The sequence below is a fragment of the Anser cygnoides genome, chromosome Z (assembly GCF_040182565.1).
Source record: "Anser cygnoides isolate HZ-2024a breed goose chromosome Z, Taihu_goose_T2T_genome, whole genome shotgun sequence".
NCBI classification, from domain to species: domain Eukaryota; kingdom Metazoa; phylum Chordata; class Aves; order Anseriformes; family Anatidae; genus Anser; species Anser cygnoides.
In genome coordinates this window covers 557,462-571,904 of record NC_089912.1, presented here as the reverse complement: position 1 = coordinate 571,904, position 14,443 = coordinate 557,462, and the positions used below count along the sequence as shown (strand labels likewise).

Here is a 14,443-nt window from a genome sequence, read left to right as displayed (position 1 = left end):
GTGCTCTGTGTCACCCTGTACAGGGAACAGGAACCTGAAGGTGCGTGCACCATGGGAGGAGATGGAGGCCAGCCTGCTCCTGCCTGCTATGGAGGTAAGAATACTGGCATTTTCAGGGATTTTCCTGTTTTCACACTGTTCCCATGGCAAAACCGTGCCAGCATCCCTCCTCGGAGCCACCAGCTGTTGCCCACACACCTGCAGCCTGGCCAAAGAGCTGCAGATGAGCAGCTGATCTGGGGCTACCAGCCACCACGCCAAACAGACACAAGCCCACTGCTGCTCCAGGCACCCACAAGGAGCAACCCCATCTGCTCCAGACCCACCACAACTGACTCGCAGCCACACCGTCCAGGTCAAGGTGAGCCCCTGAACCACCTCTGTGGTCACAGCACCTACCACAAGGCAGTCGGGAGGCAGCCAAGGCCAGCACCAGGCTGATGCAGCAGCACTGGTCAGGAGGAGAGCAGGCAGCTTTGGGAAGAGAAGGAAGCGTGCCGCTGCAGAAGGTGTCTCTCGTTGCCAAGCTGTGAGATGCTGTAACGAGCCCTGCGCTCGGCACTTTGAAGAGAGGCCCCCATCCCTTGGAGCAGGTGCGTGCAGACCTGCGGGACAGCAGGCAGCCAGGGGATGAAGACTGCAGCACAGGGGGCTCAGAATTTGGCTTCTCCACTTCTACGTGTGAGCCAGCACTGCTCGCAGTGACGAGCAGCCCATGTGTGACCACGGGGCCTCTCCCTCTGCAGCAGGAAGCCCGACCTGCTCGGTAGGTGAAAAAGCAAGAGTCGGGTGTTCAGTACCCTAGAAATTACCTGAAAAATGACTGCCTGCGGTTGTACCACGTACTGTCTCATCAGCATGGAGCACCACTGCCATAGCATGGAGGAGAGAAAACACAGACACGTGAAACGAGGAATATATAAAAGGGGGGAGACTAAGGGAAAACTGAAAGGAGAGGCCAGACGGGGTCTCATGCTCGCCCTGCCCCATCCCTTTCGGCTCAGGAGGCCCCGGTGCTGGGCAAAGGAGCTGGACAGGGGAGAAGCCGGGGTGGTGAGGAGAGGGGTGGCTGCTCTGTATGCACGGCCAGCGGCTCACCCTATGCCTCATGCAGGAGCGTCCACACGGTACTTTCCCCGCCAGCCTTCGTTGTGTGAAGATGGGAAAGTTTCTACTCCGGCAGAAGTTTCACATCCACCTTAATTTCAGAGGCTTTATTTCCAGGTGTTTCCTCCGTGGCACCCCTAGCCCACATCTGTGCACTGGCACTGCCAGCAGCACTGAGCTGTGCGGGCCGTCACAGGCCGGCTCCTTCCCTCACGTGGAGCTGGGCAGACTCCGTGGCACCAGGGCACTTGGTAGGTGTCATTTACAATGCCTCTTCAAGTACCATCCCATCCGCTTTACGGAAGGGGAAACTGAGGCAGAGCCCCACATTTATAGGAATAATTGTGCCAGTGGGCACTTTTCAAAAGTCACCGGGGCCAGGAGAAACAACTGGAGTGCGAGCTGGGTGTCTGTCTCTCTTCATGGCTTGCAGTAGGTACTGAACCAATTCTCACAGCAAGTGCCTACAGGGGGAAGAGCTCCCTCCACAACCTGCATGCAAAAACCCATCACCAGCCCATGGGGATGTGAACACATGAGGATGAGGAGGAAACAATCAACTTTTATGCATGTATTACAACCTTCTGTAGAAAACACGGGAAACCACCCACTGTGTCCGTGCCAATTCTGCTGCCTTCGGTTTCTCAGGTACACATTTAGAGGGACAACCTCAGTCCCCATGAGCTGACAGAGCATCCTGAACCACAGCAGCTCGCAGGAGCCTTGTACCCAGCCCTGTCCTTCACACCTTGTTGCACCACCAGAAGATAAGCTGTGCCTTGAAAGATATTTGTGGGAGGTGGTGGAGGCGATGGGCATATGTCAGGAAAAGAGGTGCAGGAGGACTTTTGTACTGTTCTCAAACAGTATTTCAGGGAAGTTGTGGAGTCTCCGTCTCTTGAGATATTCAAGGCCCGTCTGGATGCCCACCTGGGCAGCCTGCTCTAGGGAACGTGCTTTGGCAGGGGGTTTGGACCCAATGATCTCTTGAAGTCCCTTCCAACCCCTACAATTCTGTGATCCTGTGATTCTGTAACATACACAGCATGGTAGAAGGCACACCGGCATCTCCTGCGGCACCACAGTGAAGTGGTGAGATAGCCCGTCACTGGCTTCACCCTGTACTTTTTCTAACAAAGATGCCTGAGTATAAATCACCAAAAGGTCAACAGACCCTACAGAGAGAGCAGTTGTCTGTTCAAGATATATCCAGAACAGACAAAGGTGGGCATGTAGTGGGGAATGAGGGCATTCCCTAAAACAGCCCAGTGCTGGAATCTAGCACGGGAAACTTGGAGAGGTAACAGGGGGGTTCTTCTGTGCAAGGGTCTGGGATTAGCCCTGCAGCAGTGCTGCAATCCAGGCAGTGCCAAGCAAATGCATCCCCCTCTGGTCCCTCGTCCCCCCTTCCAGTGGCACAGACCCTGCACGCCCCTCATGAGACCACTTCAGGAAAAGACAGAAAAGAGGTGCCTGCTACATAGGGAAAGCGACTATCCAAAGGAGCCAGCTGGCATCCTGTGGGACTCGCACATGTTGCTTTTGCATCTGCTCCGTTTTCCAAATCACACCTGCAAAAAAAACAAGCAGGCATAAAGTACGTGTCTTGTGCCTTCCTGCTACTCGCATGGCCGCCTTCAGACCAGCAGTGTCGCCTGGCATGCAGCAGCAAAAGAAAACCCCTGCCTGACGCAACGGTGGCTTGGGCTGCCAGAGCACAGCACCAGCGCGGGGGCCCCAGGACTTGGCGCTGCTTCCGTGCTGACCGCGCGTGCTGCCCGCCTCTCCCTGAGCAAACCAGCTGGCAGTGAGACAAGCGTGCTCAACACTTCACTGCCCAACACACCGCTTTTACTGTTCGGGGCAGACACCGATCTGAGGTCTTCTTTAAGGTGTAGTGCTGTCCACTTGGTCGCTCAGCCCGGGTCACGGCTCTGCTAATCCCTCATGGCAGCAGCAAGCAAGAGCTCATACTTAATAGATCCAAGTCACCCTGTCGTAACTTTCAAAATTAATAAAGAAAGGCAGAACTAGCAGACACCAGGCAGGCTTTCCACTGAAACCCCCACACCAGCCTCACAAAGGGAAGAAATTTGTAACATTAGATATGGTTCGGAGAGCTTAATCCAAAGCAGCTTTAATTAATCTCCCCAGGCTTTCAGAAACTCGGTGCCACACGCAGCTGCACGGGCACTGGTGCTACTCGGTCTTAAATTTTATGGGAATGAGAAATTCATTCCAAAGGCCTCCTCCTCAACCGCCTCTGATTTGGACTGGAAAAGGATCTGAAAAGCCATATATCAAAGCCTTGTCGCTGCCACCCCACCAGCCACCCCTCCATTTTATAATTTACATCACATTTCCTGCTATACTCACTGCTATCACTGAAACTAATTCTGCTTTGGAGTAAAACCGATTTACACAGCTAATTGGAGCTGTACTCCAATTTCTCTTTGTTTTGATTTTTTTTTTTTGCTAGCATTTGGCTCTTACTCTCTTAAAGGGCATGAAAATTTGATTTCAGTGATAAAGCCTTTTTTCCCCCTGTGTAAACAGAGTATTTCTAAAACTCCCTTTCACAAAAAAATATATGTTTAAAAATAAGAATAATAATAACAGCTGTGCTTCATTTTAACCCAAATCCAATTAGGATTGTGTAAATCCCCAGAGATTCTTCTGAAAACAAGGGGAATTAGTACACCCTGCCATGAACATATTTGCCCTCATACTTCAGAATAACTGGCTGGCTTTTGACCTAAATCTTCAGATTATCTGCATGCGGGACACTCTCCGCTACATTTTACTTTTCCACAGTGAGATCCATAAGCAGACGAGCCCATTCTCAGATTTTCCAAAGGGATCCCCAAATCCAATCTAAACGCCTAGAATTTACCTGCTTTTCTTTTATACATATAAATAACTGCATTTCCATTCGCTCTTTGTTTCTCATTTCCATTTTCTTCTAATATCTGCATGTAAATGTCTGAAAATAGCATCTGTAATTGAAGATTATGAAGTATAGCCAGCTCCTGACAGGCTGCTAAGGAAGATGGATTATCCTCATTTTTCTGTAAATTTTGTCAATTTTGGAATTCATAAGCTATCAACACTGATCAAAACGTGAACGCACAGCTGTGTCAAAAAGAAAGGCGCAAGGACATTGTGGCTCCCACGTTCCCGCAGAGGCGAGGTCTCCTGACCCTCCCCCAGCCTGAGCCAAGTGCGGTGCAGGGATTATTCCTGGCCACTCATGGTATTTACCCTCCCCCCCCAAAAAAAAATTCAAATAAATAAATTGAAAGTACACAAATTCTCTGGTGCGCTGATTCAAATCACAAAGCGTAATTTATTGCATGTTCTCCCTTTTTATTTATCCCTAAGTAGTAAACACGATTTCCATTCAGGGGGTTCGTTATGTTCCACTCCTACCAGACAATCACAGCACACTTGAGGCAATTGTTTAGCCTCTTCCTCTCAATTTTCCCATTACTGGGAGTAAGTACTGTTGGGACTCTTTAATAGCCCGACTGCAGCCCATATCAATAACAGATGAGGTTTAATCGTCCAATACAAAAATTATTTAGGCTCAGTAAGGACATTCAATGTCATTTGCATAATGGCATTCCTATCCTGAGCACCCAACCCATCGTGCATAAACAAGGCCCTGGGACTATAAATAATAATAAATCATGACGTCCATGCTCCTCTTGCTGTAATAGGCGCCACTCTTTGTAGAAATTATTTCAGCAGGAAATGGGCACTGCAATTTTAAAGATGTGGCATTCCACAGACCAGTAAATCACACTCACGCGCACACCCTCCACAGAGGCTGCCCATGGTGAACAACAAAACCCCATGAAACGGCAGCACAGAAAACACAACCAGCACTTGTAGCAGAAAATGTTCTTTTTTTGTTGTTGTTTTGTTATTTTTCTAAGCAGAGCTAGCAAATTGAATAAAACCAAGGTCTGAATAGAGTGAATTGTGCCTGGGCATGCATATGCAAGGCTGACTGACTTCATTTCAAATTTGAATTGTGACCTGTCTCCAGCCTCAGAGATTACCTAGAGCAAAATTAACTACAGTAGGAAGCAGTTAATTCCAACCGAAATGAGAAGCGCGTAACTAGACATGCCTGCCTGGACTTAACGAGCAGAGCCACATGGGATGCTCTTCCACTGCCTCCAGCGGGAGTGCTCAGCTGGGCTGCTTTTATTCCCAGCCACGCAGGAGCCTGTGGAGCTGCGGCCAAGGAGCAGCTGACCTCAGGGAAGGAGCCTCCTCTCCAGGGTCACCGCACGGCCTGTGGGATGTGCCGGTCCCCACCAACCCCTGGGCGAGGAGGGGGACAACCAGGCCAACAGGACAGCACGCAGAGGCCTTTCAGCACGGCCAAGGATGGCTGTGGATGCGGCACAAAACCAGCCGAAAAGGAAGGCCGGGCCCACAGGAAGGCGCGGGACCAGGGCTGCTCTCCTCGGCAGGAGGTGCCTCCTGGGCTGGCAGAAAGCTCTGCTCACACAGCCGCGGAAGGGGGCTGAGCCCCTCTACCCTCCTGGGGGGCTTCTTCACCCCCCTGAGCAGGCACTGAGCTTTGTAATTTTTCAGTCTCGGTGCTGACAGAGAGAGGAGAAATATTATAGCAAAACGAATACTATTTTAAAAGATGCTGTTTTGGAATAGTTGGCAGGGACTTACAAAGATCGTCGAGTCCAACTGTCTGACCACTGCAGGGCTGCCCAAAAGTTAAAGCGTGTGACTGAGGGCACTGTCCAAATGCCTGCTGACCACTGACAGGCACGGGGCATCCACCACCTCCCCAGGAGGCCTGCGCCGGTGTCTGACTGCCCTCACGGGAAATAAATTTTTCTGAGCCTCCCGTCACCGGCTCCTGGGGAGCAGTCACTGGGTTACTGAAGAGGCGAAGCAAGGCCCGCTGCCTGCCTGCTCAGAGGAACCGGCGGCACCCCACGGACACCTCCCGGGACAGGGCTGGCCACCACAGGGCTCGTCGGACTGCCGGTCCTCCTCACGGCCTGCAGCACCCATGTGGCCCGGAGAAACAGGGCACCCCACAGCCTGCAGTGCTTTTCTTCTACCTTCCACCAAAAGGAAGGCTCACGATATTATCCCCACGTTACAGCTTGGAGAGCAAGCCCGCAGAAGCTCTGAGATGTATTCAAACTGCTCCCTAAGGACCTTACGGTGTAGAGGAGCCGCACTGTCAGACCTGGATCTCTCTATAACCTGTGGTGAAAAGCATCCCTGACTCCCAGCGAGATGCCCGCAGCAACACCACCACCTCATATCAGGCAAGAAGAGGAAGCTAAGTCTGCTGCCTGGCCGTCTCTTGCCCTCACCACCTTTGAACCTCTTCTGGAAGGCTTGGTGGGAACAAAGCAAAGGCCTGCACACACTTCAAGACGTTTTTTAACGAAGACTTTCATAGATCATTAAAAGCACCAGTCACCTGCCTGGGGCAGAGAAAGCCAGCAGTCTCTTCCTACTGGTTTGTAAGGAGAAGTCTCCATAGAAAATCATGAGAAGGCCTCCTTAAAAAAAAATAGACGTACATCTCAGTGAGCTATAGTGACTTTCTAGTTTTCAGACTCACCAGGCAAGTAACAAGTGTTCAAATGAACGGTGACAGGACAACAATGGTGACAGCTGATCTCTGCTTTTGCTGTGATTTGCATCTCCACACATCCATCCTCAGCTGCCCATTTGTCTATGTCTCTTTCATCTGCCAGTATAAACATTCTTCAGGTTCTTCAGAAACACCTATCCACTCTATTGCACGCTTTCCTGCATTAGCCCTGTCCAGGCTCCTTGCTCATGGAATGTCCTTTCACAGTCCCTGCATGGGTTCTTTCTCACCATTTAAATGCCAGAGCTTCCTGTTGCGGTTTAACTCAGCGGGCAGGCAAGCACCATGCAGCCATTCACTCACTCCCACAGTCGGATGGGGGAGAGAATCAGAAAAAAAGTAAAACTCGTGGGTTTAGATAAAGACAGTTTAACAGGACAGAAAAGAAAGGGAAAACAACAGTAATAATAATATTAATAATGATAAAAGAGTACACGAAACAAGCGATGCACAATGCAATTACTCAGCACCTGCTGGCCAATGCCCAGCTAGACCGCAAGGGGCAGCACCCCCAGCCAACTCCCCCCACATTTATTGTTCAGCATGAAGCCACATGGTATGGGACATCCCCTTGGCCACTTGGGGTCAGCTGTCCTGGCTGTGTCCTTTCCCAGCTTCTTGTGCACCCCAGCCTCCTCAGTGTGAGAAGGTGAAAAGCCCTTGAGTGTAAGTACTGCTCAACAACTAAAACACAGTTTCATTTCCTGAAGAGTACAAAAATTGCCTAACACACTTTCAGGAACCTCTCACTGCCTCTTCTTAGCACCAGCATTGCATGCTCATCCTCCTGACACCTGCACCACAGTCAACAATATGAGTGTCTTTGCCTCAAAACAGCATCTCCCCTGTTCTCTTCCTCCTCCCTTGGAGGGAGTCCCCCATTTCCTCCTGTCCAGCTTTTGCTGTGGGTTCATGCAGGGTTTTTTTTTTCCGTACCTTGCTCTTTCCCTATGCTCTCCTCTTCATGAATTGTCTCAACCCCAGCACAAATGAAATGACCACCTCACTATTCTCTTTGTCAGCAGCTTCTATCATTCTACACACAGTGCCAAAAAGGGGCATCCAATTAAAATAACACATAACATATTCAATGCTGATGGAACAATAGTTTTTCTTTTTTTAAACCGGCACATAATAATCACTTTATGCCATTCATTGTCACAAGATACTACTAAAACACATTGCTTTTCATTATTCTGAAAGGAACTAGACACTTTCATCAACAACAGTAACCATTTCAGCCATAGGAGGAGGGAAGATGTACAGTCCTCCTGTTATGGTGGCTCTGCTGCTTCCACTGAAGCACCTAAGCACAAAAGAAAATGCAACCTGCAGTAGAGTCATTTGTATTTCCGTATTGAAAAATATGAAGCAGAAATAAGAGGCACACTTGGAATGTGCATGAGGTTTACATCTATGTTGCTAGATATCTTTAATCTGTAGTCCCAACTGCTCCTGACACTTGAGATGTCGTGTGCACATTTCTAAGAACAACATTTGTATGTTTCTAACACTTTCAGATGAACTATCTCAAGGTATTTCACAAATGCTGTCTGAGACAGTCACCCAGTGCTCCTTTTATAACTGTCTGTTATACAGATGAAGAGAACGAGTATTGTGAAGGTAATGACTAAACACCCAAAAGAGACCACAGGTTACAGCTGACTCCCTTCCTGCCACATCCTTCTGTATGATAAATAGCATACAAAAAGCAGGGTCCTAACAGACCACATGAGTAGCAGACAACCTAACAAAGTAGGAAATACCATAGGGTCCAGTGTGAGATTCATATGTTTTTGCTTTGTGACTTCTCTGCCCCAAGTCTCTTCTGTATGACATCTATTGGGACTCTGAGCAGCAGCTCACACAGCTTTTCTATGCTTCATATTGTATGCAATATACTTATTTCAAAACAGTAACACGTGGCAAAAGAATCTGGGCAATGTTTACCACTTTAGCTCCAGGTACACTTAATCTCTACGCACATGAAAAACAACGGAGAAAGACACAGAATTTGCAGTATTTTGTGGCATGCTACAAAGTCAAAGATGAACAAAATCCTTTCAAATCACAAACTCCTGATTTCAGGTCACTTTGAAAGCTGGACATAAACGTTAGTATTTTATTTTCTAAAAGGCTTCCATTTATATTTCATATTTGTGTTCCTGAGAGCCAGGTGAACCTATGGTAGATTGAAGTCCTCTATTTTACATTTTGTGGGTGGCAACTATTCCTACAATGCTGAAGTCCCCATCAAATTGCCAGTGTGAAATTGGCCCCATAAAGCAAACAAACGTTCTTCCAAAGCTTTCTTCTTTCATGTCTTCACTGTACCCAAGGCTGGAATGGGGAGGGCTGCAAGACAGTTTTCATGTGGGAAAGCCAAAAATGTAAGGACCAACCTTGTTCTCAAAGATTTATTGAGCACTTGTTAACTGTGTGTCTTCAGGGGAGTTTAGATAGCCAGCGGGAACTGAACTAAGTGGAAAAGCAACCCTTGCACAGACAGGGAGCGGTGACCCACCTTGGCTTTGAGTCCTTAACCCAAGGTCTCTGTGCAGCAACAGGATAGGGCACAGAGAAGTAAAAGAGGGCTTTGGAGAACCACAAGCACAGAAATACTCCCTCCTCCTCAGATACACTCTCTGAAAGGTTCGCATGAATGAAAACACTTTGTATGGAGAAAATCTGGGGAGTGATGTGATGCTTTCTTTTACATTACACTCACTAACACTTAACAGGCATTTAACCAAATGCATGTCAGAGGGTAAATCTTGAGCTATTTGTTTTCCCTTTGCTAATTGGCTGAGACCCACTGACAACCAAACCTGGCAGGCAGCAAATGTGTGGAGTTTCAGAGACAGAACACTGGCAGTCTGTCCTCACAGGGACCAGGGTGGACAGGATCACCCACCTACCTCTGAGACACCCACCCCGGCATTTAAACATCTCAGTTCATCCTGCCTTCCTGGGGCAGGGAAACTGTTTCTCTTGCTGTATAAAAGCAGCCTAGAAACATCAGGCACTGTCTGCACACAGATGTGAAAAACAAAGCAAAACAGAAAAAGGTAGGCAGATCATAAAGCATGGTACGTACGCTTGAGGCCTTGCACCTCCTCACTCTTGTGAAAGACCCTAGTGAGGGCTCTTCTGCATGGAAAAGTCATCAAAGATGACAGGTTTGCATGAAATATTTTAGGTTTTGTCAAAATGTTTTCTGGACAGGTTAACTAGATACACTGCTTTTTAATAATCATCATTTTCCTGCTAAAATCATTTTTGCAGCTATGCTGAAAATGTCCAGGTGCTGCACAGGCATCAAAACATCCCAACAAGAAAACAGTTTCAGAAAATCAGAAGGGAACCCCACTGTTTATATGACCCACCCTGACAGCCGTCCCATTTTAATGCCAGAAGTATATCTGGGGGTCATGTTTTCAAACTCTTCTCCACAACCACAAGAACCAGAGGAAAACTGTTTGCCTTAATGAAAACACAGACCTGAGGTCTGTGGCTTCAAGAAAAACTCCCGTCAATGTAAAGCCTCACAACCTGACAACCCGATCTCCCTTAGCCTTTTGGATATCGCTCTGCAGGTGACTTGTCTGGACTACCTCAGAAATCAGCTCTGAACTTGGAGAAATATCTGCAACATGGAAAATGACCAAGAGAACCCCTGTTTCTCTGTGGTTGCCATTATTCAAGTATATTTTCAAGGAGAGGAGCAGGACCGAAACCATGCCCTACATGTTACATTGCTCTCTTCACGCAAGAGCCTTCCTCATTTCAGATTAATTATTTTTTCAGTTCAGCAAATTCTGCTGCCACGCAATTTTTAAGCGGCCACTATTGATATGAGCAGAGAGGAATTTTGAAATTAGCTTCTTTCTTTTTTTTTTTTTCTAGAAGTAGCTCAGCTCCACAATTCCTTTATGTCATCATACAACTTTGTTGCTTGTTTCATTCGATTCCTTACTCAACAAATGGCAACCCAAAACTACTGCATTCTTCTTAAAAGCCAGCATCTGTTCTGAGAAAGTTGTGGTCAACAGACAGAGAAGGGCCTTCCACCCCAGCCAGCTCTTCATCTCACCTTCTATGCCGTGTGAATCAGGTGCTACTCTCACGCCTGTAACTATGCTTTTCACGTTCTCCACTGTACAAACATTTCACCAAGTCACAGCATAAAAGCCGGAGTGAAGAGCAAGTAGCTGGACGTCAGTGTCATAGGGTAATTCAGGTTGGAAGGAACTTCCGAAAGCATGGATATTGTTGAGAAATTCGAAAGTCTCTCGGGGGCCAGCCATTGGGTCAGGGATTTATCCAGCGTCATCTTGAGAACTGCCATGGGTGGAGACGGCACAACTTCACAGGGCAGCCTCTTCCACTGCTAGATCATCCCCAGGGTGAAAACTTCCTTATACCCTGAGCTCTCCTGTGTCATTTCATGCCCGCTGTCTCTTGCATTGCCACACTGCGCTGCTGTGAAGAGGTTGGCTCCTTTCAAATCCCGTAACACATCAAGGTATTCAGCTCTTTACACGCTTTATGTGGAACATCTTGAGAAACCTCTTTGCTGACTTAAGTAACAGATTTAGGAAAAGCCCACAAATGAGCTTGAGCCAGCAGTGATTTCCAAACCAATGGGTGGAAGTTTTATTGGGGTCTATTCGAAGCCTGTGGGACCTAGACATTCACTGGAAACCAAGAAAATAAGTCTTGTTCGCATTCTTCAAATGCCAGTGCAAACCCCTTCCGACCAAATGCAATGTGAGCAGGCACCACATTAAATAAATCAACAGGCAAGTGTGTTTGCTTATAGATTCCTCTTTCCCTCTCTTACGGGGCTAACATGGAGAGAAGGAAGTAGGCCAGTTTTGACGTGGCTGATGGGGACTGTTACAAAAAGTTGTCTTTTTCCACAGAGAAAACCGGCTTCAAGACAGTTCCTGATGTGGTTTTCCTACACGTACAGAGCACAACACATACCGTACCGTAAACCACATGGATGACTCCATCTGTTATTTTTCAAAGGGACAAAGACTACATGGGCTATTACGACTCTACTCATCTCACTCATATATTATGCTTTGACATGATATTAAAAATCTAATGGGTGGCCAGTACATCACTGCTCAATACAGACAATGTCCACTGTTTGCCTAGCTACTCTCTGTGCCCTTTTTTGTACACACAGACTTTCCATTACCTGTCTCCTAACAACATGAAACCTTGGAAGAAAGACTCTGCTTAAGACAAAGATACGATTTTTTTTTATTTTAAACACGCTAAAGTGATAGACTTTATTCCTTTTCCTAAATTGATAAAAAGATGCTACTGATCAGCAAAATATATGGTGATCAAAGAGAGAAAATCACTAAAAGGCAGCTCTAAACTTACAAAAGAAATGTGGCAAGATAACAAGAGGGAACAGCTTCTTAAAAATTTCCTACTTCTGTACAACATTTATGAAAGCATTGACGAGTTTCCCAGAAGAGACCAGTTGCTGTCTTTGCAAGATGCAGCGTCCCTGAGCTGGGGTGTGAGCTGCCTACGCCGTTCGTCCCACGTTTTCACTACAGTCCCACCGTGCAACTTGAGCACATTCGGGAAACAGCTCAGCACAGCTGAAACCTGGAGGAAGAGACCTGCTACCTAAACCACTTCAAGATCACCCTTGTCATCAAGACTGGGGCATCACTCCTGTGATGGGACACCGGGAGAGAGGTGCTGTACCTCAGATATGCAGAGTGCCAAAGTGCTGAGTGGAAACCGGGGGACCGGCAAAACATCTCCTGATGATGTTACTTAACAGAAATGGCTCTAAGCTTGCAATTTTCAAACACTGAGAGGGCACTGCCCAGGCCCTCAGACACACAGGGCCCCAGTGAAAAATCATGCCACGGTCTTTCTCAAGGACGTCTCAGTCCCTGAAGCATCCCCAGCCTGCCTGAGCACCAGAGCTCTTGTGCTTGCAATTGGAGACACTGAACCTCACCTCCCTCTGGCTCAGCTGCGTTCCTGTGTGAGAGTGCTGGGAGCTTGACTGGGAAGTCATGGCCAGCAGCTGGTGACAGTCTGGCCACCGTGACCTCAGCTCCGCCGGGCTGTGCCACACGTCACAGAAATCCCCTCCACGCCAGCCTCTGCATAACGAGGGGCGCAAGTCTGAGGGAAAAAAATATCCCGTGGCTGCACCCGTACAGACCAAAGAGAAAAAAGGCAGGGAAAAGGGAGAGCTCCAACTCAGCGAGGCTGGCTTTTTATTTAACTCGTGAATTTTTATTTTCATGTATGTTCAAAACTGGGAGCAGTCAAGAGGAAAAAAAAAAGGGGTGGCAGAGCCCAGAAAGGCATTGCAATGCCCAAAGGACTTCTCTACCCTCTCTTTCAGGATGCCCTCTGCCTGCTGGGGCAAGGGGAGGAGACATCAAGGGCTGCTTTGGGTAGAAGACAGACCCATGCTTTGCCCTGCCAGACACAGAGGTGGACCCAAAGCAAAAACATGCAAACAGAGGCGTGACCTGCAGCAAACTTACTGCAGCAGTGTCGGAGGGAAGCAGTGTAAGGATAAACCCAGGATACCCCTGGGGCTTCTCCACCTAAGTAACTAGCACTAGGAGTCCTTTAGTCTTTCAAATGCACAGGTAATAACTGCTTTCCTTTTCCCAGCCATTACCTGCCTTCTCCATCTCGACAGCAAGATCTTCAGGGAAGCTGCTCTTCCCCAGACAGTGCACAAAGTACTTAGCCCTGTAGTGCCTGTTTGGTGCCCCCAGTATCACTGTAACGTGAATAAGCAATAACCACAGTGACAGTGGACGGGAATAGGAATCCAACACAAAGTCTCATGTGCTGAAGGCTCAGCTTCCAGAAGTCAAGGGCAAGCCACAGCTCTGAGCTCCCTCGAGGATCCTGGAGGACCCTCGAGGATGGAAGAGTCCTACCTGACAGTCCTGCGGTATAGCCTTGGTATTTCACTGGGAGACGATGGTTCTCTATGCACTGCAAGCCACAGGTAGCAGCAGCATCTCAGGGCTCAAAGGGGCAAGGGGCAGCCTCCTGAACAATCACTTCATGCAGGAAGGTCCAGTAAGAACAGCTGTCATCTCCAAGGAACTACTTCTCCTTCCCAGCCAAATGCCCTGCTATGCCCTGCTAAGCACTGGTTCTTTGCAGCCTGTTTTTTAATCTCTTTAAGTTTTGCCATTATTAAAAGGTGTTACTTAACAAGCAAAAATATTTTCAGCCAGAGATCTCCTTCCAAGTAGCATCTGGCTCACTCTAAGGGAGCTCTTTCCCCATCTCTGCCTGTGTTTTACACAGCAGCCAGCACAGACGGGAAGTACCAGGAGTGAGTACTTCTTTGCAGCACACAAGGCATGCCCCCTGGGATCCAAACTGCCTGTTCCTACACAACCGAAGAGCCTTTCCCTGGCTTTTCTTGAAGACCAACAGCTGAGTCCCAAGCCTGAGGAATGGGAGAACTAAAGGCCAGCACAGCATCTTACCAAGTGGCAAGAGCACAGCATGGAGGACAGAGCTGAAATCCACTCCAGCCCCCAGCAGGCACCATCCCCTACACCTGCACCCGCAAGCAGGGATCTGAGCCCCAGTCCTGCGCAGCACAGCGTGCTGTGGGCTGCAGTTGCCTCTGCCACACAGAGTATCACAGGTCCTAGCGTAAAT

At 48.2% G+C, this 14,443-nt stretch overlaps 2 protein-coding genes across 6 annotated transcripts in view; one reads left to right on the top strand and one right to left on the bottom strand.

The window, feature by feature from the left end:
* Nucleotides 1-14,443, top strand: part of SLC25A51 (solute carrier family 25 member 51) — a 411,938-nt gene that overhangs the window by 91,465 nt on the left and 306,030 nt on the right. The window lies entirely within an intron of this gene.
* The window catches only part of PAX5 (paired box 5), a 147,396-nt gene that overhangs the window by 73,887 nt on the left and 59,066 nt on the right, over nucleotides 1-14,443 (bottom strand). For 3 of the 5 annotated variants that reach the window (XM_066987965.1, XM_066987969.1, XM_066987966.1), the window contains exon 7: nucleotides 813-869. The exons of the other annotated variants lie outside the window; for them this stretch is intronic. In XM_066987965.1, the coding sequence (XP_066844066.1) occupies nucleotides 813-869 (57 nt within the window). The remainder of the gene's footprint in view (nucleotides 1-812; nucleotides 870-14,443) is intronic. 5 annotated transcript variants of the gene reach the window in all.